This window comes from Lutjanus erythropterus, chromosome 6, assembly GCF_056507025.1.
Source record: "Lutjanus erythropterus isolate fLutEry1 chromosome 6, fLutEry1.hap2, whole genome shotgun sequence".
Classification (NCBI taxonomy): domain Eukaryota; kingdom Metazoa; phylum Chordata; class Actinopteri; order Lutjaniformes; family Lutjanidae; genus Lutjanus; species Lutjanus erythropterus.
Genome location: NC_139322.1, coordinates 8973256 through 9000873, shown reverse-complemented (window position 1 = coordinate 9000873; position 27618 = coordinate 8973256). Strand labels below are relative to the sequence as shown.

The 27618-nt window shown below is 42.0% G+C and overlaps 1 protein-coding gene across 3 annotated transcripts in view; it reads left to right on the top strand.

The window, feature by feature from the left end:
* The window catches only part of hspg2 (heparan sulfate proteoglycan 2), a 142141-nt gene that overhangs the window by 45365 nt on the left and 69158 nt on the right, over nucleotides 1-27618 (top strand). The window contains exons 4-16 of one of the 3 annotated variants that reach the window (XM_084720434.1): nucleotides 9443-9502; nucleotides 16683-16792; nucleotides 17663-17721; nucleotides 18031-18203; nucleotides 19429-19467; nucleotides 21810-21935; nucleotides 22077-22277; nucleotides 22358-22477; nucleotides 23706-23837; nucleotides 24242-24386; nucleotides 26289-26446; nucleotides 26539-26679; nucleotides 26798-26961. In XM_084720434.1, coding sequence (XP_084576560.1) covers nucleotides 9443-9502; nucleotides 16683-16792; nucleotides 17663-17721; nucleotides 18031-18203; nucleotides 19429-19467; nucleotides 21810-21935; nucleotides 22077-22277; nucleotides 22358-22477; nucleotides 23706-23837; nucleotides 24242-24386; nucleotides 26289-26446; nucleotides 26539-26679; nucleotides 26798-26961 — 1628 coding nt within the window. The remainder of the gene's footprint in view (nucleotides 1-9442; nucleotides 9503-16682; nucleotides 16793-17662; nucleotides 17722-18030; nucleotides 18204-19428; nucleotides 19468-21809; nucleotides 21936-22076; nucleotides 22278-22357; nucleotides 22478-23705; nucleotides 23838-24241; nucleotides 24387-26288; nucleotides 26447-26538; nucleotides 26680-26797; nucleotides 26962-27618) is intronic. The other 2 variants (XM_084720436.1, XM_084720435.1) reach the window with 2 other exon arrangements.

Below are 27618 nucleotides of genomic sequence, written 5' to 3'. Positions count from 1 at the left end.
ACTGAGCAAATGATATGTGCATATGGATTTAATCAAATCCCCAAAAATCTTAATTATGGTGCAACTAAAGTTTTTATCATGGAGCACAAACAGCCATTAAAACAGAGACAGCGGTTCTGCTATGTCACAGAGATACAGTTAGTTTACAGTAACATCACATTGGACAGAGAACCAAAACTGCAAAATAAAGTTGTATATGTCAGGTTTGTCCACTCTGATGAATGCAGACTGAAAGGACGCTCATCAGTCTGACTGGCCATAGAATTTGGGCTCCTAATAGTTTATGCTTATCTTATGCTATTGAAATCATAAAGACCTCAGGATTTACATTAACAGCCAGTTAAATTAGAGGGGCTGCTTCCACCCAAACAGGACAGGACCAGGAGACCAGTACCCAGATGTGCTGCTCTCATCTGTAGGTTTTGGTTTATAGTTTGACATCAGATTTCACCTGTTGATGGCTGTGAAGTCGCCATGTTTATGGTCTGTCATTCACTTCATGCCGAACAGATGGCTCTGCTAGATGCACATTATTGACAAGGAGAACACTGAATAAGTATCGATAATCACATCAGGCATCAGAAACCTGCTCATCACTTGACAACATGTTCAACAAAGTCCTGTTTCAATTTCAATATAGCAATTTTAGGGCAGTTTCAACGTTTCTGACATCACACCTCTCCTTTCCTTCTGCAGGAAATTTACTTACGAAAGTAGAAAAAGCTTAATATCCTGACAGGTCCCAACATTTCCCTCCTTATTAAAGACAAAGATCTGCTAATAGCTGCTCCTTCTTAGTTTGTCCCTGGTGCCAGACGCTGTCATTCGACAGGTTAGCGAGGCTGATTACATCATGGCAGAATAATTGTTTTGGTAGCGGCTTTGCGAGCTGACATCAGAGCTGCGGCATATAGCATCATGTGCTTCGCTCACAGAAATAGCACTGCTGTGAGGCCTCACTGAATTTGGGTAGTTAAAGGAGCCAGAGGAGTTTTTAACACAGTGTACGGTGTTGACAGCATGTGATTGTGACAGATTAATAAAGTTTAACTGAAGGGTGAGTCAGTTTTTAACACCAAGAAAATATTTAGCTAATACAGACAAAGATTAATTTATTAAGCCATAATGGCAAGAGAGTGTGTTTTTTTTCATGTAAACACAGCTTTGTAGGTCATTTCAGCAGTTGGAGGTTTTATTTCAACATACTGCAGGAATGGTACCTGGTACCTGCAACTCAGAGTCGGTTTGGCAGATGGACAAACAAAAATGTGCAAAAAGAATTTGAAAGTCCATGACTGGCTTTACACGGTGAAACTTTCAGTCAGCTTGTTACTACTTGCTAATTGTGTGAAACATTATTTCCATGCAACTTGACTGCTAAATGAAGCAATTCAAGTATCACACATCACAATATAACTATTAATTTCACTAACATTAGCGAGCTAGACTAGATTTTTTCTAATTATTGTTTTCTCCCTTGATGCAAGCCTAGTCTAATATTTTTTGAGCTTATGTTTTAATGTCTTTCTTTTCTCATCTGTGATGTGAAAACATCAGAATTCAGTCAGGAAAGCAGTGTATAACAGTGCCTCTCCTGACAGGCAGACAATTTCCCAGGATGGCGAAGGCATATCCTGCCCTACTCTTTCATGTCTTGACCATCCTGGGAAAACAATATTGCTTAAGTCAGCAGACTGGTGTCAGCTGATCTTCACATCTATCACTCTTCTCTGCTTCCGTCACAGTTTGTTAACTTGGAGACTGTACTGATGTCGGTGCAGAAGCATTTATCATTACAAATGAGTCATCTTCCTCACTCTACAGGCGCAACCACTGGCCTAAACCGTACAGATTATTTCTAACTTGTGCCATCATGCATGGACAGACAATCTCCTCTCGCCTGCTGCATGTGTGAAAGGGCACATTTGGACGATTTCTGCCTTGATTCTCAGGACATAGTTTGGAGTGCAGGTGTGAAAAGAGCTTAAGTTTCAACCAGCTAAAGTTTCTTGAAAGTTTCACCGTGTAAAGCCAACCCAGAATGCAAAGACAGTTTGTGCTTTTGTTGACAGCTCCGGATGGGAAAATCTTTTGTGTTAATGTGCTCATATTTTGTGGTGTGACATGAGCCTACAAACATTCCCCATTACTTTGGTTTACTGCTTCTGTTTCCATAAACTTCCAGGCTTTTGTAACCACATAAAGGTCAATGTCGCTTTAATGTGGCAATTAAATAGGAGGCTGAGATTATGCAGCACTTTCTTTAATATATTGTCTTATCACAAAGGTGGCTCGACATTTGCATTCAGCTCAGTGTGATCATGGCGCTATGATTGGAGGAGGCAGTTTCCTTATATAGATCTGAGCAGGACAGCAGTGGGAAGGAAATTTGGTTTCCTGTGCTGAATGCTGAATACTTTTCTGAGTGTCTCTGTCCTGTTGGCCGCTCAGACCCCAAGCCTCTGCCTTCTTCCTTCCCCCTCTCCGCTACTTTAAAGCAGGGGACATAGGTGGCACAGTTGCACCCATTATGGCCTGTATCCTGTTGTGTTACAATTTGCCGATGGTGAAGGAATTCCCATTTCCTGATGTCTCGGCGTCAAACATTAAGCTGTAAAAAAACATCTGGAGACTAAAGGGCTGTTGAGATGAGGCTATTTTGAATCTCCTTTGTCCATTGTTGTCTTTTGTCTCTTCTAATCACAGTCTGCAATCTTCTCTGGAGATATGGAAGTTGCGTCCCATGTCCTCCTAACCCCTTGTCTTGACCTATACACTCAGATCCCCAAAGAGATTCCTGGGAGACAAAATTCAGCTTATCTCATGTGTGAGAGCCTTTCCTTGTTCCACAGACTCCACTGTAGTCGTTCCCATTGCACCGAGGATATTAGCCACTTTGTTTAGAAACAGAGGTTACCATGTCCACTTGAAGAAATGGTGGTGGTCGTTGGTGAGGCCCCGCAGGGGTTAAATTCTTCCCAGTGCTAATTTTGGAGGAAAAGCTTGAGAATTTCTATCTCTAGGCTAGTAGTTCCCAAAGTGGGTGCCATGGCACCCTGCCTTCAAGACCGGCAAGGGGTGCCCCAAGATTTGTCCATCTTATTGTTTCTTTAATGGTTATTTTTAATGTTTCACTGTGTTAAAAACAAGGCAACCACATTTTATGACAAATTTTTAAACCTATCACAACAGAAGAAATAAGCAATATGTGTTAAAATCGCTGTTTTTGGCTCAGTTGAAGCAGAGTGGGGATTTCTGGCACAACTTCAACGACTTCTAATGTGCATGGATAAGGGAACAAAGTCAAAACTCCAGCAACATCTTTAGTATATAGAACAACTTTATTGTTAGGCCACACTGTAAAAAAAAACTGAGAAAACTAAACTCAATTATTTGCTTTCACTTCAGTGAGTGTATATGTTTGCAGGGTTTGTTAAACTTTAAAGTTTGAATTGGGATTGAAACACAGAAACCCTTCCCTCATTGAGGACCCTCGCCAGGCCCGAAAAACTCAATTTTTACTGCTAAAAAATACCACCAAATATCAGTTCATTTGGAAATCAACACAGTGTTTCCCTCACCATTGCCTTGGGTGGAGACCAGGACGGTCACACAAGCTTCTCACCTGTCCTCTGCTCTGTGTTTCCTGGAGAGCCACACACAGACACGGTGGAGAGGGGAGGGAGAGACAGGCGAAGTAGATGGCATTACTCAAGCTGACGATAACTTGTTATATTACTGTAAGTCATCTCATCCTCTGCAAAGTATCAGCCGTTGTTACTGGTGATGTGAGTTGTGATATAACATTACTGCTCTAAGGTTCATGTGGCAGAATAACTCGATTCTATCTGTGTATTTCATGGTTTGGCACAGTCTAGTCGATGTTTAGTCTTCATTCTCCAACCCTAATGCTGGTAAAGACTTGTTTTCGTAATTAGCCTGTTCAGAAAGTAGCCTTTACTGGCTAGGTGCAAATATGTTAAAGAGGGAAAGAAACATCTCCTTTCAAGGATAAAGGGCGCAAGCTACATCGGTCTAACAATAGAGTTGTTCTGTATACTCCGAGTGTTGCTGGAGTTTTGACCTCTTCACGGTTACCAGTTGCCATAGTAATGCAACACTCCTTGCAAGCTTGTTAGTTTACCAGGCACGCAGCAATTAGAAATTACGACTGTCAGAGCAAAATTTGTTCAAAGAAATGCTGGAACATCTCAGTCTCCAATGTGAACCTGCCCAAGGAACCACAGCTTTATAATAAAGAGAGAACATTTAAACATTCAACAACATTGCATATTTGGTCAGAACCCAAACTAGAGTAAATGTTTAAGTTGTGATCAACTGCATTTCTTGTCAAATAAAGGATACTTCAGTCTTTAGTGGCGTAAACTACCTTTGATTTACTCAGTGCTCTGTGGCAAGTCGGTTTGAGATTAAACATGTAGTTTGAAGTTTCTCGGTTGATTCAAGGGAAGAATGAGCAGATAGATGCGTTCTGTGTTTAGCCTTCAGGGACACTTGGCTCAGACTTGAGGGTCAGGCTGTCCTTGATCCACCGGGACTCGGAGTAAAGGCAGACAGGTCGCTGCATTCCTGTGTAGCCTCAGCTGGTTTAATCACGTCTATTGCTTGTGGGTGCCTGCTGAAAAAACACAATCCAGGTTGATATTCTTCCGTTATCTCTAGAGGAGAACAGATGTTGCAGCATAAGTGGACAATACATCAGGGTAATGTAGCCTGTCTGTCAGTTTGGCCTGGGCAGTGGACAGGCTGCGGTCGGGCCACCCACTCAGTGTTTCATGGGCAGTTTGTGAGATGTGTGTTTCAGTGACGCTGCCTCTGTGTGTGTGTGTCCCTGTGTGTCATAGACTCTTGGGTAGTGGCACAGGGGGACGAGTGCTGGCAGCTGCAGTTATTTTGGTGAGGTCTTTGTTGTTGCACTGCTGGGGGGGGGCCTCAAGATGGTCAAACACGCTGACCTTAGTGTACAGGAGAATCCTGCCTCACTGTATAATCAGATGGCTCGCTCCCTTTTGTGGACGGGGCAGACAAAACATGACGTTGTTAACATCAACAAAGTGGTTGGTAGCTGCTGATAAAAGCCTCCATTTTCAAACAGTTAATTGTTAGTGCGACTGTGTACAATCCCTTTTCCAAAGGAGTTGGGACGTTGTCTAAAACATAAATGAAAACAGAATTAGTTTTGACTGGTATTCAGTTGAATACAGAACAATGATAAGATATTTAATGTTCAAACTGAAGAACTTTATTGTTTTTTGCTCATCTGAGTGGAGTCAGGTCAGATTGTTTTCAGAAATCATGAACGTTGTGACGCTGTGGGCTAAACAGGAACAAGACCATCCAGATCATTACCAGCACTAACTTCAAAAGCCAGTAGCTGTGATGGCATGGGGGTGTGTTAGTGCCCATGGCATCATGGGTAAGTGTCACATCTCTGAAGGCCCCATTAATGCTGAAAGGTACATGCAGGTTTTGGAGCAACATATTCTGACAACCAGACGTCATCTTTTTCAGAGACGTCCCTGCCTATTTCATCAAGACAAAGACAAGACACATTCTGCACGTGTTACAACAGTGTGGCTTCACTGTAAAAAAGTTCAGGTTCAAGTCTGACCTGTCTACAGTCCAGACGTGTCTCCCATTGAAAATGTGTGGTGCATTATGAAGCACAAAAGACGACAACAGAAACCTGGACTGTTCGGTACTTGAAGTCGTGTATCAAGCAAGAATGGGAAAGAATTTCACTCTCAGAACTTGAGAGGACTAGTGTCCTCAGTTCCCAAACACTTACTGTGTATTGTTACAAAAAAGGTGCTGTATCACAGTCACAAATGTGGTTCTGTCCCAACTTTACTGGAACGTGTTGCAGGCTTCAAATACAGAATAAGTGTATATTGTCAAAAAACAATAATGCATATAGGTCAAAAAGGATTTGGAAATCATGGCGTTCTGCCGTTAGACACAGCATCCCAGCTCTTTTGGAAGTGGTACAGTGCACTCAGGGTGGACATTGTTCAGAGAGAATACTGCCGATTCGTCTTAGTCACTGACTTGAGGCTTATTGCTGCAACGAGCCCCATGATGCTGCACTCTGTTGTACCAATAACAAATGCGTTGCCTTGGAGAACTGGCTTGTGCCGCTCCTCTTTAGGAAAGAGATGCTGAGGGTTTGGTTGAAATGGAGCGTGTGCGGCTGTTTGAATTATCTCCTTTTCTTCAGGGCAGTGTCAAGGATATGCTTGTAACTGATACGTCTGTTTATTTTGATGGCCTTTGTGATTATAAATGGCGCAACAGACAAGAATACCTTGAATTGGAGAAAATAAAAATGGTTTGTTGTGTTACCAAACAAATACTGAATTATAATTTGTGGTTATTGGCAGGGCATTCAGCTGTCCTGTAGTTTTCCAAAGATCTGGGAGTTTGTTTAACTTTCAGTGGCTTCCTGGTTGAACACTAAAGAGTATCCATGTCAAATAATTCCTCTCCTGAGATTTGCTAAACTGTGAGATAATACACTCAGTGCATGTGCTTACTTACGATACCACTATGAATATCTTACCCAGTAGTTAAGAGGTCTATTTTTGCTAAGTTCCTGTCTGGTTCCTTGTTTCAGTCAATGATTATCAGCCCATAAAACAGAAAATAATGAAGCTGTTACCCCCTTCTCTTTGGCTCTCACTCCCATTCTGACTCCGACAAGGATCACAACATATCTGCAGCCTTTGAAGCAGCGGATATTTCATTAGCTTTAATTAGCCTGGGTCAGTATTCTTGGGGGAGACCACAGATGGTTTGGGTAGGGCAAGTTTTCTGTCAACTGTTTCCTGGCTGGACTCGGTAGACTTTAAAGGGATAGTCAAGATTGTTTGAAGTGAGGTTGTATAGTCAGTGTATTAGCTACAGTGGATGGCAGTCGACACGCCACCAGTCTGGAGAAGCAGAGAGGAGTTCTGGTGTAAGAAGCTAAGCAATGTGTGGCTGTGGACAGGATCAGAATTTAAAAGAAATGGATATCAGTTAGCAGTGTATGCTATATTTAGAATATTTTCCCTGCTTTACCTTGCCTTTCCTGATTGGAAACGCCACTTCAAACAATCTGAACTATCCCTTTAAATTAATTTCCCCAATTTGCAGTATTAAATTCTATAACTCCTGCTCTTCACCTGACTGTAGCGTCAGACAGCAGCAGAGTAGTCAAAGTAAAAGCAAGACTTTACATCTAATCTCCTGGCCTCTGAAAGACCTGCCACAAATACAGTGATGATGTATCAGAAGCCATGTGTGTTTTTGTGTGTGCAGCTGTAAAACAGCTGGATCCATCACACTCACTTTATTATGAAGGATCTGTTGTTGGCTGCTGTCAGTAGAGGTTTATGGAGTGGAGTCATACAGAATCTGGATCGGAGTGTGAAAATCTGTCTTATTAGTATGGTGACAGCGTAAAGAAGAAAAAAAAAATCAAAAAAATCTGTGTTTGTCCATGAGATATCGTAGCCCCCTTTTTATGTAAACATAGAGAACAGATACTGTGAGACATCGGGACCTTTGCACAAGAGTCTCTCTCTTATAACCCACCCGTGTTTCATAGCGACAGAGAGGCCTCCTCAGTTGACATTTCGGAGCATGTCCCACGGTGTAACTGCATCCAAAGCAGTGGAAGAATGAATGAGTCACCACAAAACAGAACATGGTCATTGTTGCCTGTGCCAGTGTAGAGGGCTCAACTTTTGGTAAAAAAAAAAAAATGGCTATAATGGTGCTCAGTTCTTTCCATTTTGGAGGGAAAACAGGAAGCAGCTCCTCCCTGTGTCGCTGTAAAGTCCCTTGCTGGATGTGAAGAAACGTGAAGAGCGACGCGTGGAAGCGTGTGTTTGGTTTGTAGGATATCCTCTTTGTTCTGCTGGACCGAAGAGGAGTCAGCTCTAAAGAGATGTCCTGTGACCTTTCCTCTGAGATGCTGTCATGCAAGCAGACTTCCTTGTGTGTTTCCAGACAGACACTCCTTGGACTCATTAGTAAACAAAAACCACAGGATCTATTGTCCCTTTGAGAATGACTAACCAAAGCCTGTGGATGGTAAAGATTAGTGGGACACTTAATAATCCCACAACAAAAGTGATGTTGACATTTCTAGCTTCTTATAAAATTACAATGACAACTTTACTTTTATTTCTTGTTTCTTGTTTTCTTATTTTACTGATACTTTTCAACACATTTTAATGACTATTCTATTTGCTTTGAGGGCTGGGCAATATATCAATATTGTATTGATAGTGTGATATGAGAGTAGATATTGTCTTTGTAGATTTTGTATATTATATTTTATTTATGTTTTAAAGGCTGCTTTACAGTAGAGTGTACTCATTATGTCCACTGATGATTATTCATCAAAGATAGTGAACTAGTATATGATGATGTCCACAGTGAATCATCGCAAAGGACGATGATAGGCTGCTGGGTTTTAAAGGGTCATCGTCTCTGCACCACGTTTGTAATGTAATTCTGTTTGCTAAGCAGGACATGACATGACATGGAGATGTAGTGTGATGAACAGTGGCAACAACTTCTTTTTTTTTTCCCTCCCGCATGACAAAAATGGAACTTAGGCAGGTTGGAAGTTGCAAAGTTGCGATTGCAACAATAAACACCAATTGAACCAATCTCTGTGAATTCTGCCTGACTTTACAATTTTGTCCAGTCACTGCATCTTTTCTGCAAATCTGACCATTCATTTTGGCTTCCTGCGAGTTCCACCCTTCATAGCAGGCCCCTAAGCAAACATCATACATACGTCTCAAGGAACTGACTCAATGTTGTACTGTTTACTTTCTTGCAAAAAAGGCCTGAAAACATTGCAGCATGCATCACAGTTTTGTAGAAAAGTTGCTGTGAAATCTGACATTTTAGACCACAACAGTCCCCCGCAAAATTCTGCAGAATCCTGGAGGATTGGTGAAGGACTCAGTGTTCACTGACTGTCAGCCATCACAATGAACGACCCACTATTTGTGATGCTGTTTCAGAGAAAATGTGTATATTGCAGCATAGCGTAAAAATACTGAGATGTTATCTATAAGCCATATTGCCCAGCCCTGTTTTCTGTATAATTTAACTCTGACCATCTCAGTGACTTTTCCTGATTTCCTGTTTCTGTGATAACTCCTATGGCAATTCCTTTTCTGATTGTGACTCTCTATTTTCTCTCCTCGCTTTCAATCATTTCCTTTCTAACTTTCCTGAAACTTTAACCTCACTGCACCTGCCTGGCTAACTTGATCCTGCTCCCTGGTCCTTGTGTCGCTTTTCTTGTTTGATCCTTGGCCTTTGGCTCCTGTTTGTGCCCTATCGACCTCTGCGTCACGTCTCTTCCCCCCCTGTCTCTTGCTCCTTTGCTCCTCGCCCCCCTCATTGGCTGCCATAGCACACTGGTTGGACTCGTCATATCTAAGGAACATACAGAGCCCAGTCGAACCAGACTACAGTAAGTCCTTAAAGCACTTCTTTCTTTTTTATGCTGCAGTTTCACTCCTCTCTTGTCTTTGGCACACTCTCCTGTCACCTGCTCCGCTCAGTTATGCACTCTCATTTCCAAACACACTCTCAGATAACATTCCAAGGACGACTCAGCTTGGGCATACACTGTTTGACTCCATCGAGTCTGTTTTTCCAAGTGTCTTGCAGGCGTCTCCCAGTGATTTCAGATGCCAGTGGAAAATGATTGGGTTGTTCCATCGAGTAATACTGTACTTCATCACACTCGAGTGACAACACTTGCATTTCCAGCTGAAAACATCTTCTGGAATGGAGATATGTTGGAATTAAACATGTTCGTCTCTGTGGACAGACAGCCAACACTTGCAAAAATGTGTTCCGCGATTTAATTTGAAAAGTGCTTTTTGTAATTTCAACCTTATGCGGATGGCTCATCCCAGTGATACAAACCAGCTGTTCCACAGAATCACTATGACATGAGTGCAAAAAAAAGTGCAGTTTTTATACACAATGGTCGGTTTTGATGCGTACATTGTGAGCCGTGGGAGAGCACAACAGGTCAAGCTTAATAGTGAAGCCAGAAGTTATTCCAAAGAGTTCCCCGGAGGGCAATGAGTGGACTTGGAGACAGAGTTGTTTGGCAGGCTACCAGCAAAAGGGTTAAGTAGCAGGGGTCCTGTCTACATGAGTTAAGCTGAGAAAGAGGCAGCTGGCATATTAATATGTTACATCAAGGAAGGGAAGGAAGGAAGAGAAAGAGATGGAGAGAAAATAGGGAGAGAGGGGAAAATATGTATTATTAAAGTTGAGATGAAATGAAAAATGACTTTTTCACACTTTAAAATTACATCCCTAGTTATGTTGCGCACAACAGTGTATGTCAAAATATTCAAAATCAACATGTTTTTATTGTTAAATCAAAATCTAGTCAAAAGAAACTATGGTGAGTACTTACATAAACGAGCACTGGCCATTTTCAATGAACAATGTCATGACATCCACCCGTCAATCAATGTTCAACTTTTAGCAGTGCAGAGCTAAGGGCTTTATTAGTTAGCTAGTTAGCAACATCATGCTCTGTAGGTGGATCTCGCGTAAACCTTGCTCTGTCTCACCAAAATACCAGCCCGCTGGCTAGAATTTATTCACTTTGAGGAAAGTGGTAGCTGTGACGGCAGATTATGCACAAGACATTTCACAGTAGACTGCTTTAGCAGTTAGCTAACGTTCGCTACATTGAGCATACAATGGGTTGGGGGCCAGGACTCAAGCGCAACTTGAAGAACTGTACAACTTAAAGGCATAATGTGCAACATTTCCTAAAACAAAAAAACAGTGTGTAGACTCAACAAGCAACTATCTGTCTTTGTGTGTTTACGAACAGCTCAAACAAATCCTACTGATTCTACCTTTAATGACTCTATTATTTGATTTGGGGAAAACTGGATCATATTTTAGAGAGAAAATGCTTTTTTGTTTTCCCTCTGATGACCTCTGGCTGCTCAGCTCCAACTCTTGGTCAGGTGCCGTTAACGAACTGGAACTGAACACAGCCTCCAAGAAAACAGGGTATACAGCATATACAATATACAATACAATATATACGAAAGGTAGCTTTAGTTGTTGCTAAAGTAATTTAGCTACCCACTAGCTGCTGTTAGTTAGGCCCGGCATGCTGGGAGCCAAACCCAGCAAGAAAACCACCTTTGTGCTGTATTCCCTGACGTCAAATGTCCGGAGGCGTCTTGGAGGCGGCGATCGGTCCCAGTCTCGCTCTGTTCACTGGAAGCTCCTAGTACGGGAAGAGTTTTGACAAGTCCCTCCCTGGCTGCCTTTTTTCCAGAAAACAAGTCAATATGCAGAATCAGCACTCTCCTTTCTGTTTCATGAGGACTTTAAAGATTTTTGATGGGCTTGCTGAGGCAGTGTGGTTTGAGTCTTGTTCTTGCAGATTCTGGCTCGCCCTCAGTCCCTCTCTAAATGGCTCGGGTGGTGTTGGGCCGATGCCGTGGGCGCTGCATTTGGGGTTGAAGGTCAAACCCAATGCGGCTAGGCTTTAAAGGCCAGGCCGGGCTCACTGCTCAATCAAGTCTTTGTCTTCTGCATAGGCCTCTATGTGTTCAGAGGGGGCCCATGGCACAAAGCCGCCACAGTTCTACTGAACAGCTTTAATAGCTAAATAAGTTTGTGAATTAAGAGTGTGGAATGCTCCTTTTTTTTTCATCCCACCCGTCATGTCTGCACTCTGACAGTTTCATCACTCTTGATGGTGGCGGTGCTCGACGAGGGGATCCCCCCTCCCGTGCGCTGGAAACAGTGAGTGATGCACAGGAGAATGGGTCTCGGAGTAAAAGAGCCGCTCGTTAGCAGCAGGGCACAACCCGGCACTCTAATCAAAGGATCTCAGGCGGCGGCGGTCCCGCACTCGCCAGGCCGTAACGTCAAAGCGGCGAGCTCAGAGAGAGTTGGGGCTACGAGCGGCTGTTGACCTGCCGGCGAGAACCCACTCAAGTGATTAGATTATATGCGGGTCAAATGAGGCTCTTTGATGGCTAACTTTGATGTTGCCTGTCTTCTGGTTCCACATTCAGGCCGAACAATCGTTCCTACAAGTCTGACAGTAACAGTCTGCACTCAGGCACCCTGCCAGGCTGTGCTGAAGCCTGCAGTTCTGTCGTTACATGTTCACCCTAACTGCATGTTTTCATAGGCAGCGCTCAGTTTACTTTGACAGAAATGAGGCCTTTTCCTCACCAGGAATGGGATGTCTTGTGGTGCCAATGCTGTGTGTAAGGAAAGAGAATTTAGCAGTGTTAAGAGAGGACAGCTGTTTACAGCCACAGAGGAGGCAGGCAGTGGAGCATAGACAGTGTGAGATTTGTTAAATGAATAATATTTTAATTGCTACAGTATAGGCATATAGTGATTTTCTCTGTGCATTTTTAAACATAACTTTGTGGCCTTTCATACAGTCTCACTTTTAGTTTCACTTGACAATGGCAGTGACAAACTGTGGAACCATTTATTGTGTCATTCCAAGTGTGAGGCGATGTCATCGCCACTGTAACATTTGAGAGTTGGCTCTACTCAGGAACATCCACACTAGGGCTGCACGATTAATCACAAAACTATCGAAAACCCAAAATTACCAAGAGCAGTATCCAAATTCCAGAACCAGAACCGCATCGTAATATTCTGAAAAAGGAAAAATGTGAGAAATCAGCATTATAATGAAGTACTGTAGTGCTGCAGAGATGCCCCGCCCTACAAGCCCTACAAGTTCTCCAGATGAAAGAAAACATGTTTGTTTGGTACAGACTCGCCAAAATGTCATATCATCACGATTTTTTTTTTTTTTTTTGCCAAAATGAAAATTGTAATGCAAAAATGATAATTCCCACTAATTGTATGTCATAGTACAATCGCAGTTTGAGTCAAATAGTCACAATATGACTTTTTTACCATATCGTACAGCCCTAATCCATATCCAATTAGCAGCAGACATCATTTCAACTGTGTAACCCACTTCTAGCCAAAATGGTCTTGAAGTTGTTTCAGCTGAGTTTTTCTCCACACAGCTTGTGAGATGTGTGATGTACAGACTGAGATTAATATCCCAGTGAGCACCGACCAGGATATCAACGTTGATATATAGTTGAGAACGGGTTGATATTTTGACCTCTTCTCGCTCTCTTCGCCCTCTTTTCAAACACCTGAAATGCTGTTACATCATCAAAGTGTCATATAACACTAGGTTAAATCTTTTCTAATTTTATGTGGTTGAGTGAGTTAAATACAGGACTTTCATTCAGGCAACTGGGTTTCAAGTCCTGTGTGGCATTTTATTTTATAGCTTTCACCTGAGAAATTTGGATGTAGTTTCTTGCTGGGTGTCCAATGTGACAATAGGCAGTTATTTACACATTGAACACTTGAAAATTGTCACTGGGATATATGTAGTTGTTTAGTGGTCCATCTAGTTTGTGGCTAAGCTATACCAGACTTATGGTTAAACATCTACGAAACTTTCAATGACAGCCCAAATTTAGCCATGTTTTAGTCAAGGCATCAGAGTTACGTATTGATACCTATTAGATCTTGTTTAAATGCAAAATTACTTGCCGGGTAGCGTATTTTTAAAATAGCTAGTCTGGCTTATCAATTTGCACCATTTACAGCAGAGGGAATGCATGTAATTAATTCAGTCTCACCAGAAGCAGGGATAACATGTATCTCCACTGGGGATAAAAAATGAAAGACCACAGAGGGGGGTATCAAAAGCAGAGAGGGGGTGTAAGGCAGCAAGGTTCTCCACAGGGTTTTAACACAGAGAACACACAGCCACAGAGTGAGACACAAAATCTTTAACTTTTAATTAAGTAGCCCCTGGTAAGCATGATTAATGTCTGCTGTCAGTGTCCACATGTCCAGTGATGTGTAATCATCAAAGGAGAAGGAAAAGGTAGGAAACAATATACACCAAGAGTGGTGGCATTTTCTCCGCACACTGTGTTTGTATGTATGTGTGTGTGTGTGTATGTGTGTGTGTGCAGATTTATTGTTTTGCACATATTTGGGCATGCATGTTTGCAACAAGAGGCTCAGCAGATGCCTACTTAGAACATGACTCTCAGCTTTTGGCATGGCAAGTAGCATCTGACTGCAAGAAACAGTACAAATATTGACTTCCTCCCTAAACTCACACTGCCAGTCTGAAATCAGAGGCTGGCAGGCCCGTCCTAACAAAGTGTTGGCAGCAGTGTGAGAACAGGGCACCCTGAGGGCCTGGGCTATTTTAAGTTTCATGGGCTTAGCCTGTGGCATTGGAATCATAATAATACCGCTGACATTTTTGTTGATAATGAGTTACTCATATAGCTCATTAAGATGTTTTATAGAGGTAGCTAAATCGAGAAATTGACAGGGTTTCAAAAGTCTGGAAAAACTGATTAGTAGAACCAACCTTGTTGACATAGTTCTGTAGAAGATTGAGATATAAAAATCATAAAGCTTATGGAGGCTGTTAATAAAATAAAATGCCAAGATTTTTGAGATGTTGAAGGGCACTAAAATGCAAGAAGATTGATGACGTAGAATGTGTAGCACTTTTAATGCGTGAGCGTACAGTGGAGTTTGTGTCAGTGGATGCTCACCAATGCATTTAAATAAATCAGCACGACATTTTGATACACATCCTGTCCTAACCCACATATGTGGCAGATGGGTGGAGTGTTTTATATGCAGTGCAAGAAGAGAAATGAAGAAGACAAAAGAAATTTAACTTTGTCTTTTTGTCCTCGCTACATTTCTTCATGATTCTTCATTGGAGGGCGAGGTTCAGGCACAGTGTAGCAACTTTCTTGACTCAGTGATTTCATCAAGGACACTTTAGCAGAGACAATGGACACAGCAGATGTAAGTCAACCAGCTGCTTTGAAAGGGATAGTTCAGATTATTTGATGTACACCCTACAGTGGATGGCGGTTGACACGGCTTTGGTTTGGAGAGGCAGAGAGGAGTACGAGCACAGAAGCTAAGCAACATGCTGCTGTGGACGGGGTCTGCAACAAAAGGCATTTTAGCCACTTAATAAAGGCCCACCTAAAAAAATGTGTACGTTCTATTTAGAATATTTCCATTGATTTACTTTGCCGTCAGATAGGCTTAAGGGAAACGGCTGTAAGCCAAATGTTGCTCTCTCCAAAGCAACCAGACACTATTAGCAAAATCAGTAATTTTACCTTGCAGGCCACGAGAGTTGCTGGTCTACTACTGCCTTGATCTGTTAGTTTGTGCTATTGTATGACTTTGACTGACATTTTAAAACACTGAAGTGACGCAGTAGCACAAATAAACAAGCTGATCAAGGCAGTGATAGACCAGCAGCTCTCGTCTTCTGCGAGGTAAAATAACTCTTTTTGCCGAAGGAGTCTGGTTGGTTTGGACAGGGTGATATTTGACTTGTATTAGTTGCCTGTTTTCTGTCTGACAAAGCTGCCTGACAGCAAGGTAAAAGTGGTGAAAATGTGGCTGAAATATGTTCTGCTGCCGACCATTGCTCAGCTTCCTACACCGGTACTCTTCTGCTGTGTCCACCACCATCTACTGAAGATTATACACTGACCATCAGCACCTACCTCATCCTCCAAACTATTCCTTTAAGGTTTCAGAAGTGAATCGGTTTATCTAAAATAAAAAATCTGGACTGTGCTGATGGGATTACCCCGTTTCACTTGGCTGTCCGAGCAAGTTAAAAGAAGTAATTGCAGCTTTTGTATGATTCATGTCTGAGTACCTCACATTCCACCAGTTGACCTACATGTTTAATGACCAGTCAGCCCAGTTAACTTTCCTCTCTGTAGACCATTGATATAACTCCTCTCTGCTCTGCTGTCTGATGTGTTTGACTTGGTGCATGAGGAGGGAATTTTGAGGCTCTCTTCCACAATCACTCACAGAGGATTTTCTTCTTCTTCCTCTGCAGCCGCTGGCACAGTAGTGATACTGACTCAATCTCCCACTCAACTTCCAACCCTCTGATATCATCAGCGTTCAATCAGGATGTCTGGTGCAAACTCGTGGCCCTGCTACTTTGGCTGATATCCACATACTTTGTATTTCAGTGTTTGCATTGATTAGGTTTCAGACAACGTACTCAGCTCTGTGTTTGCAACAACGAGGCTTTATCAGAATCCGTCTGCCACTATTTGTGAATATGTCGGGTATGTGTCTCCATGTCCATGACACATGCAGAGAGGAAGATGAGCCTTAATACTGTAATTTCATGGTTATATTTGAATGTGTGGGCAAGAGCGTGCCTGTGTCAGTGTGTGCGTCTTGTTAGGGCCTATGTGTGGTGCAACGCTGCAGCAACCCAACCACAATTGAGATATGGAAATAGACGCCATAATTTGTATGTGGCTCTCATTTAAGCCACAGTCATGTTCTTCAGTTTTTACTTTCTGAAACATTTAACCAAAAGCTTTCCTAGGGGAAATAATCCCCAAACAGTATCCCATATCACATTGTCTTTAATAAACTTAACAGCTTGAATCTGGCTTATAATATCTAAACCCGGCAACAGATGGATATTAATGCTGAGCCTGTGGTCGTTGTCTGTTTATGTGTGGTTTAGCTGACAGATCCTCCTCCCCTCTCTGTGTTTCCAGTTTATTACAGAGCTCTCGTCAACTTCACTGACTCCCTGGTCTATAGCCCCGAGCTCGAGGACATCTTCTCCCCGGCCTTTAATGAGATCTCTGAAGCGGTGGTGGACACGGTATGTCCTGTTCTCGTCGGATAAACTCTGCTGAGTAGCTGACAGTACTCTAACACTGGGTTGCACCAAATTTAATCTGAATCTTAATGAGTAAATCCAGTTTTAAAATAAAGCAGATGAATTGAAAACAAATCTCATTTTAGTAAATCCAAGTTTACTGGTCTAAACAGAAATCAGATAGAGTTTAATCAATACAGAGGCTTGTTTAGCCAAATTGAACTAGATAAATAATACATTTTAGGACTGCCAGGACCAAGTCCAATAGAAGGTTCTGTATTCCTTAAGCAAATGTTTTTTTTGTTTTGGCAGCTACCTAAAAAATTCACATAATATGCCATTGTTTGCTAGATAGCTATAAAGTTAACAAATGTGACATTATTTGCTAGCTAGCTAAATTGTTATCTAGTTAGCTAAAAAGTTCACAAAATGTGACATTACTTGCTAGCTAGCTAAAAATGTTAGTTAGCTTAGTTAGCCTCCTCATGGTGGTTTGACAGAGAAGCTGTAGGTCTGATTCTCTTCCTTTGAGAAAAACTTGTTGGCTGAATCGTAGTTCTTTAGCTTTTTTAGGAGCTTGATTATTTTGCCCAGTCCATCTCAAAAAAGCAGCTTAAAGGCAGTTTAAAGTTAATGGATAACATTTTAAATTAATTGGAGTTTAAGTTTGGTGCAACATTATTTAAAGTTAAACCGTGATTTAATGCAGTTTAAAATGTATCCTTGTCGGTGCAGTCCAGCCTGAGGCTGCCTTATAAGGTCCAGGCATGCTATTTATGACTTTGCTGATTTAAGTATGTGTGACCTTATGTGAAAAATAAAGCCCAGGTCTGTTTATTTCAACTTAACCGACTCTGGTTTCCCCCCCCACAGTTGGAGTCAGACTACAACAGGATTCCAGGTGTCCAGACAGTCAGCGTGGTCCTCATTAAGTAAGAACACAAATCTGTTAAATCACTCCTTGTGACACTCAAAGTAGATACCCTGGAGCTGTGTGCTGCTGCTGCTGCTGCTGCTGCAGCATGAGTCTTATTCTCTCCAGGTGATATTTCTTTTCCTTTTTCCAAACTGCTCAAGGCCAACAGTGTAGGCCTGCAGTCGGTAATTCATCGGCAGTGAGTAATTTCTCTAAGGGACATCCAAAGAGAAATCTTGCCACTATTAAGAGCTTTCCTGTTTGAGCATCTGCAGTGCACGCCACAGACTCTGTAACCTCACCAGACCTTTCATGCTCTTTGCAGGAAGATAATAAGAGGCGATGGCGTGGACATGTTTGTGGAGTTGGACGTGGGCTCAGACTACAACAGCGATGATGAACAGATCCGCAGCGTGCTGTACAATGTGGTGAAGGAGGGAGCCATTGCTTCCTATGTTACATCAGTCGAGGGCTTTCAGTTCAGACGGCTTGGGGAAGGTAAGACCCCAAGAAAGAGGAAGAGTTTGCTGTATGTTTGGAGGAAATTAACGAGTAATTCCAGTATTTTTAAACCTGGGCTCTGCCCATTCTTGAGAATTGGGACAAATCATGCCCTATGAAAAAAAAAACTATATGTCATTTATGAAATGTTTTGGTTTGCTGTAATTAATAATTGATTTCTAAACTTGCTCTGTGCCAGAGAACATCCTTGTCCAATACAAGAAATCACAGCTTTGAACTATTTAAAAAAAGTTTAAATCCTTGAAAATCTAAGACTAACAATTCCTACTTGATAATTCTTGATAACATGGGTATAAATGTGTGCTATTTTAATCATCTGTCTTAAAATGGATTTTTAATGAAAATGTTGGCCCTTTAAAGCTGTGTCCCACATTTCCATCAAATCTGTCTGTCTATAGGCTAAGCTCTACCCTGTCCCACTTCCTGGTTTAGAAAAAGCAAGAATACTGTTCATACATCGGTGAAATTTCTATTTTTCAACAATTTCATCAAATAATATTGCTATCAGATGTTTCTGTACCATAACATGTCAACTCCGTAGCCCTTCTAAATCAAAGCTAAATTAGAATTATGGCTTGAAAATGTGTCTTTTGACTACGTCAACTCTGGTGGTGTCTACATTTAATAAAAAAATTAATTAGGTGGCGCTTTAATAGCCCAGAGTTTGATCTTTTAAAATATATTTTCCCAGCAGAATTGAAGAGTAAAAATTAAACCCCCTCAAAATATCCTTTTGTCCCAATTCTCAAGAATGAGTGACATATTTTAGGGTCTAAATTACTAAAGTTTTGCAGTGCATTGGCTGCAACGTAAGCCCAGGGGGCAAATGCACCCGTCAAAGTACAACCACTAAAAGTTCTGGTTAACAGGCTCGGATCATCCTCAGACAGCCCTTTCCAACGTGGAACTGAAAGCGTTATGTTGCTCCATCCATAGCTAGAGCTACCGCCATCGGTTAGTTTGTTTACAATTTACAATTTCAGGTAGTAGGCATTTTTTTTGAGTTATTGTGTGACTTCGGTGTTTTAACATGTTACTTCAGACGATCTACTGGACCACTTCCAAACCTTTTTTGTACCTTTTAGTCATTTAGAGCCCAAAATATGTAAAAAGAGCGCCCAGGTTTAAAAATTCCAGAATTACCTTTTAAGGTCCACCACAGCAGGAGGCGGTGTCCTTAACATTTCCCTCTGGTTTCTAGCTCAACCTCCGCCTCCAGTGGAGCCTATAGCAGTGCCAGGTTTGTACTGTGCCATGTCTGCAGCATGGTGACTGAGCCGACTGTACTGTAGAATCAGTAGGATGACTGTAGTGCCTTTAGAAAGAACAGTCGAGCATTTCCCTTCTTATTATGTCGAAATGTTGCCTTAACTTTATTGTGTACAAGCAACGGTCATGTGGTCTGCAGAATGTTTTGCATGGAAGCACCAGTGTAAAATAGACTTCTGTGTTTGGTCACTTAAGTCGAGTAGTGCACATTGAATAAGGCGGACCTCTGCATGGCATGAGTTTGATTAGGAATGCTGCTGTTCTCTGCGATCTCAACCAGCTTCTGATGCAGTATAAACCAAAAACTCTGCACACAGGCATGGCATCCAATAGGAAAAGATAATGTCAGTGTCATTACCCAGATGACAGAGCTCCCATCTATCTATCTGTGAATCTATTCTGTCTCTTTCTGTCTTGTCTTGTTTGAAGTTATGATCATGGGCACAGCAGATAAACGAGAAGGTCAGGTCGTTAAACTTACCATTCTGATTAATAACGGATTAGTGGGTTGGTAAAAAAGGGTGAAGCATCTCCCCATTATGAGAGAAACAGTGTGTGCATTTAGGCACGAAGTACACCAGTGCAAATTCTTTAAGTTAACTATTTACTTTAGAGGCTAAAGGTTAAATCCTCGTCCTCTCCTGTCCTGTCTTGTCAAATTGATAACTACAGTTTTTAGTTTTGTTGGTTAAATCTCCTACAATAGTTGCTGCAGTGACGTTGATGCGCGCGTGGAAACATTTAAATTTACTGAAAGCCTTTCTTGTCATGAAAGTAAATTGTTAAATAAAACACCCACTAAAGAAATCACCTGGAAACTCATGCTGCTCAACATGATTTAAAAGGCAACATAATTTACAGGAACCGATAGAGGTGGAATGAAATTTCCATCCGGGTGTGGGTCTCTGAATCTGAGAGAAATATTTGTTTGGGTGGGTGGTAGGTGGATGTTTTATGTGTACATGCAGATTCAGATGATGTCAGAGCTGATCCACGCATCACTGTTGTGTCTACTCTAGTCTGTCTCGTGTATGTTGTAATCTGTGTGTCTGTCAGTTTTTCTGTCTTAGTCTGTCTAGTCTAGTTTTTATGTCTGTCTTGCCGCAATGTATGTGTTGACCCACAACTGCAGGATGGGTAAAATAAGGTGAAGCGTCTTCCCGTTAAGAAAGACACAGTGTGCACATTTACAGATCAGCACAAATTAATTGAATCAGTTTATTTGAAACAATTTATTTTAGATGAAGTTTAATTGTATTTCTTCGGGGCGTTCCTCTGTCTTGTCAAGTTCATAACTACAGTTTTTAGTTTTGCTGCTTATGTCCTACAATATTTTCTGCATTGACATTATTGCACACATGGACACATTTAAAACAACTGAAAGCAGCCTTTCTAATCATTTAAGGAAATCATTAAAAAAAACATTCATACAAAAGACACAATAGATAAATCACCTAGAAAGCTTTGGCTCCCTGATATAATTTAAAAGGCTTTATAGCCTACAGGGACCGATAGATATGGAATGAAATTCCTATGTGGGTGTGGGTCTCTAAATCATAGAAAATAATCATTTCGGGTATTGGAGGGTGGATGATTTATGAATGTATGCAGAACAGCTGATCCGTGCATCACTAGTGTGTCCAGTTTTGTCTGTTTAGTGTTTGTTGTAGGCTGTGTGTCTGTCAGTTTGTCTATTTTTGTCAAATCTAGTGTGTGTGTCTGTGTAGTCATGATGTGTGGTTTGACTTCAAACTTGCGGGTTGGGCGGGTTCAGGTGGGTGGGTCAAGTGACGAAGTAGCATTGTGAGTACGGGAACATCGCGTGGCATAGTCCACCTTCTCTTCTGCCCTTTCTCTCGCTCGCTCTCTCTTTCTCAAACACACATGCGATGGCTGCAGAGCTGTGCAATTCAGCAAACAGTGCATCCAGTGCGTGCTTTCAGCTCAGCTGGTTACTGCTCAAAGCATGTCAAAATAGGTTAAATCTTGGAACTGTGGACTCTGGCTTAAAAAGACAGTGCAGACATGAAAGGATCTGATCAATCGATCGTTGAAGCACAGAGTGGATTTTAAACCCAACAGAAAACTTAATGCTGAAGCTGTTGATAGTCTTTACAACATGCCTGAGTTTTTCTCGCTCTAGTAACTTGATGGTTGACGGGTTGAGGATGCTGTAGTTTCTCACTTCACTTTGTTTTATTTGTGCTGTGACGTTGTAGTGTAGTGTCGTAGTGTATTGGCCGGACTGTAGCCTTGGCTTGCATGTCTTTGAAAACTGCTCCCTCCTCCTTGTTCCCTCTGCATCTCTCTTAGTAACCCCCAGCATCAGACCCTGCATGCCAGATGAGCACAGGTGTGGTGATGGGACATGTATCCTGATGGAATACCTGTGTGACAACAGACCAGACTGCAGAGACATGAGTGATGAGACCAATTGTGGTGAGTGGCTTCAGCTTGGCCAGCAAGTTGTAACAGAGTCGGCTATAGCATGGAATTGTGGCTTGACGTGAGATTTGTTCACTTACGGTAACAGCTCTACACTCTGTATATTTGCTAAGTTTAATCAGAGATTTGTTTTAGAAACAAAACGGCCAGTTCCCCCAGTCATCACCACCCCTCCCACCACAACCACCACCGTCAAGAAGCCCCCACGGATCCCCGGCCCACCTGGACCCTGCAGGGCGGATCAAGCCACATGCCAGAGCGGAGAGTGTATCCCTCGAGACTACATCTGCGACGGAGAGAGGGACTGCTCGGACGGAAGCGACGAGTTCAGATGTGGTAAGTTACACCGCCATCGTTTGCATGCGCAGACTCTCAGAGAACAACATCCACTCTAATTATCCTCTATCCTTTCACAGGCACTCCATCCCCCTGTGAACCCAATGAGTTCAAGTGTAAAAATGGCCGCTGTGCCCTCAAACTTTGGCGCTGTGATGGAGACAACGACTGCGAGGATAACTCTGATGAAACAGACTGCCGTAAGCCTCAGTTTTCTTCTGACTCATTAAAGGTGCCCTGTGAAGGAATAGCTTAGCATAAAGACTGGAAGCAGAAGGAAACGGCTGCTTCTGGCTATTACATAGTTCCTGCACAGAACCCACAACTTGTCAAACACATGACGTGCTATTTGACCCTTCCTAAGTCCCGCCCCTTTTTGCTCTGTGTTCCATAACTAGTAAGGTGAGCAAGTTTGGTACCCAGCGGAACCTCAGTAAACTTTCTCCTTTCCTGTGTCTTGTGCACAATTTTATTTCCCCCAGGACAGTGAAGTCATGACCCACCCTACTCTAAATCTGATTCGTTATTACTCATTGTCATAGTTAGTTTGGGTTGGTTGGGTTGGGTAGCTTATGAGTAGGTTTAGGCATGAGGAGTGTGACCGAGTAGAGTTAAGGCAAGAATATCAGGGTAAGCCAATCAGAGGCAGAGCTGGGTGGGATATGCCTTTCCCATCCTGGGGAAAAAATATTACCATACATGCTATGTGCGAGGCTTGTCTATGTTAAAAAGAATATCATATATTGAAGCAAGCAACATATAGTCCTATCTTACGTTAGCTCATGTTAGCAAAATGCTAGCCAGCTAATGTACATCAGTCGTTAGCTAGCAAGTAACATGGTGATGGTGATGTCTAACCTTAACCAAGTGTTAAACCTACCCAGATCTTACCCACAGCGAAGAAGAATAATGTACAAATCTATCATTTCGCAAGTCAAGGATTCCCCTCTCTACCTGACCACATCTGCTGATATTAGCAGAACACTAGTTAACTAGCTAGCTAATCTACATCCATCGTTAGGTAGCTAGCTAGCTCACGTTTTGCTAACATCAGCAGTAGTAGCTCCTCCAGCAAGATCTTTAAACCATCTCCAAAATTTGGAGACAAGGAGACAAGAAAGAAATCAAGTTGATAGAGGTTCAGCTGGCTACCAAGTTTGCCCTATTGTCATTGGAGCACAAGGTGAAAAAGGGCGGGACTTTAGAAGAGTCACGTTTAGAGATGCTGGTAGGCAAATTTTGTTACCTTCTGTTTCCAGACTGTTTAGTCTTTATGCTTAACTGAGCTAATAACCTCTGGCTTCATATTTAGTGTTCAGATAATGAGAGTGTTATCAATCTTCTCATCTAATTCTAGACCTTAAATTAATGCCGCCGTTTACAAGTGATCAAATGTTGCTGTAAATTTCCATTTTGTCATGGCTACAGCCACCCAGGGTCCTGATGACAGGTGTGCTCCTGAGCAGTTTGAATGCCTGAGCGATCGCACCTGCATCCCAGCCAGTTACCAGTGTGATGAAGAGCCAGACTGCCCTGACCGCTCCGATGAGTACGGCTGCAGTAAGTCTCACCCCCAACAGCTGTCTGCAGCTCTCTGCTCCTACAATCTTTCTCTCTCTCCCGTGCACATTTCACTCCTTTCTTTCTTAGTTTTTGCACTCTCTCCATGCTCCTTTGACTCTCCTCCATAGCCACCCTCTGAGTTCTTTTGTATGCTGTGACTAATTTGCTGTGAACCGGGCTCTTTTCACACATGTGTTGACTGAGACACAGAGCTTTTTGTGAACCCTCCATTCCTGAGAACTGAAAGGGAATTGTCTATAGCAGAGAAGTATGTGTCCTCTGACTTTCAGGCCATTTATGAGCTCCACTGGATCGCCAAATTCCAGTCACATGCCAGCCTTTTTGTACATGTGCATTTATTATGCGGTTAAAACTGTTCTCATGTTCTTGACACTTCACAGCCCCTCCCTCTGTGACGAGCCCGCCGGAGGAGTCTGTTCAGGCAGCGCGTGGGGAGACGGTGACGTTCACCTGTCAGGCTGTCGGAGTGCCAACACCCATCATTACCTGGAGACTGAACTGGGGACACATACCTGTCAGCGGCAGGTGGGTTTAATGAGAAATTCTCTGCCACGCTGACTTATTATTATCTATACTACTACAAACTAACAATATTACAAACTAAACTAACTAATTTTACTAACTAACTTCTGATGTATAATAACAATAAAACATCAATGAAACCTCTAGATAAGAAGCCACATGGATACCAAAAAATCATCTTACTGAGCTGGTAAAACATGGTGAAATACAGTTTGCTGATCTCATTTTCAAATTATTACACAGTATGACTCCTCCACTGCTCTGTGCTTACATCACGTTTAAAAAAAATAGCCGAACTACTAGAGCAACAACTAGAGGGTGTCGTCTTACCACTAGAAGACAAAGTACTTTTGGCTAATTTGCTTTTTCTGTCGGAGCCTCCCAGGATTGGAACAACTTACCACAACACATACAGAAATGTGCCAACTACCACTCCTTCTCTACAAGATTAAGAGCCTGGTTTATCAGAAATCCAACTTGTGAACACGAGAACAGTGACGCGTTTTGGCGTTGTTTGTGTCATTATTATGCATAGGCTGCAACACGGATTGAATAATACACCCTATTAAATCATGGTTTAACTTTAAATTGTGTTGCACCAAACTTTTAAACTTCGAATTAAGAGAGACTGAAGAAAGTAGAAAAAAATAGAGCGTCCTTGCCAAGTCATAATGAGTAGGCTAATTGACTTTTTAACTGGCTAACAAACAATATAGCTAAATTTGTGAAACCTGTTTGGCTAGCTGGCAAACAATTTAATATTTTGTACATTTTCAGCTGCCTAGCAAACAACATAGCTAATGTTTTGTTAACTTTTCAGCGAGTTAGCAGTATTTTCTTAAATGTTTAGCTAGCTTGCAAGCAATGTAGTCAATATTTTTTTTAGCTGGCTAGCCAACAATGTAATGTTTTGTTAAGAAATATATTTTTATTTGGCTCAGCAAGCATGTTCATACTGATTAAACTCTTTTTAATTTCTGTTTGCATCATTAAACTTTGATTTAATAAACTGAGATTAGTTTTTAATTATGCCAGAGAGCTCTGCTTAATTTCCTATTTTTTCTAAATTCTGATGAACTAATTAACATTGTACATAATAACCACACTTCACCAGGTCTAACACTGTGTTGTCAGGTTGTTGGTTGATCCTGCTGTCATTGACTCTGTGTTATTAAGAGCCTCTTCTAGTGTAGGCTGTGTTTGTATGAGTATATTCTCACTGCTTTTATCGTTGTACGAAGCTTTTATTCTTTGTGCCATCAACTGTTGCCTGTCTGAGAACTGCAGCCCCTCTGACTAACTCTAAGACATATTTTTAGAAATGGTAAATCATGCACTGTCCCAGCCAAATAAAGTAATAAACTAACTAAACTAATTTTGACAACATTACAGATAATTCAGGGTTCATGGAAAACGCTGCCCAAATGATTATAAATATCTTTGGAACTGATAGGCTCTGAATACTAAAAATTTATTTTTGTTGATGTTGCTTTTAGAAAAACATGTGTTTGGGCAGGTTGTCAACAAAACATCTGCATCTGATGAAAGCCAGTTCTGCCTAATTGATTAGCAACAGACCATGAAGATTTGAAAATGGCTATAAACTTTCCCTCTCAACATTTTTCTTACCTGACACGTGATGACTTCTCTTCAAGGCCACTGTATCAACAGCCCTCTCAGATCAGTGTATCTATGCTGCCGACCCATAAATGTATTCAGACCTGTGATTTTGATTAGTGAGATATTTGTGGTGCACTCCAGCTCCGAAAGTTGCTGTTTCAGGATGTTCGTTCTGGGCGTAGTCTGCTGTATGCGTCGTTGGGCAATCACTGTTAAACTTAATGGATTTTTATGTAACAACATTTCTGCAGACTGTTCCTATTATGGTCCTTTCTGTGTTCCCAGGATCTCCATGACCAGCGAGAACGGCCGAGGCACCCTGACCATTCGTGATGTGAAGGAGGCGGACCAGGGGGCGTACACCTGTGAGGCCATCAACGCTAAAGGCCTGGTGTTCGGTATCCCTGACGGTGTGCTAATTCTCACATCAAACCCAAATCCAGGTACTGACGCCTCACTTTCACTGTGGGCTCACCAGCAGAAACACCACAGCAAACTATAAATTAATCGTCGAGTTCTGTCATTTTCTCTGTAGGCAACTGTCCTGATGGTCACTTCAGCGTGGATGGCCGCTGTTTGCCCTGCTTCTGTGCCGGAATCACCAAGAACTGCAAGAGGACCGGCCGCTACCGCGACCAGATCAGCCTGCGATTCACTGACGAGGATGACTTCAAAGGCACTGATGCTTATGAAACTTATTAAACTCCCGCCTGAAATACCTTTAAAAGTTTGTGTGGTGCTAACATTTAGAGCATAAATCAGGCTTAGTGAATCTGTTCTGTTCCTGTTTCCAGGAGTGAACGTCTCCTACCCCTCCAAGCCAAGCACTCCTCCCCTCTCCTCCACTCAGCTCCTCATCAACTCTGAGATGGAGGAGTTCCAGCTCGTCGACCTGTCGCGCCGTTTCCTCAACCTCAAGTCCTTCTGGACCTTGCCTCGGCAGTTCCTGGGCAACAAGGTAAAGAGTAAAATTAAGCTACGTTCCATTTACCTCGGAAGTTTGAGCTGGGAATGACGTCACACACGAGTTGACGGCATTTAAGCATAAGAACACTGCTGCAACATGTTCAAGATAGAAATTGGACAGTATTGTGTGTTATTTAGCCTTGATTTAGACGGGCTACAGAGTTGGCATGTCGAGACACATCTGATACGTTTTAATGAATTTGTTGAAAAATAGAAAGCTTGCTGGTGCTTGAGCAGCATTCCCACCTTTTTTAAACCAGGATGTGAGACACGGGAGCTTAGGATAACTTAAAGGGCCATTATTTTCCTTAAAAATAGATTTTTAAAGACAAAGATGATTGTAATAGTACATACTTATACCTATGTTACGAGTAGGTGGCTTTTAACACATTTTAAAATTGTTTGAAGTTGTGAATTCTTGTCTGGGACAGGAGTGTTTTCTGGCACTGAGCAAATTTAGAAATTAAAAGATTAAAGCAAAACATGATTTATCCCAGTTCTCAAGAATCGGTGCATGGAGCAGCCATCTTTTGAGGTCGGGGTTGTTGCAGTTCTTCCGACTTCAGGCGATGCTCCAGTTGAAATTTCCAACAAGCAACTCAACTTCCCAGTTCAAATGAAGCGCACCATCATTTACAGACTTCATTTC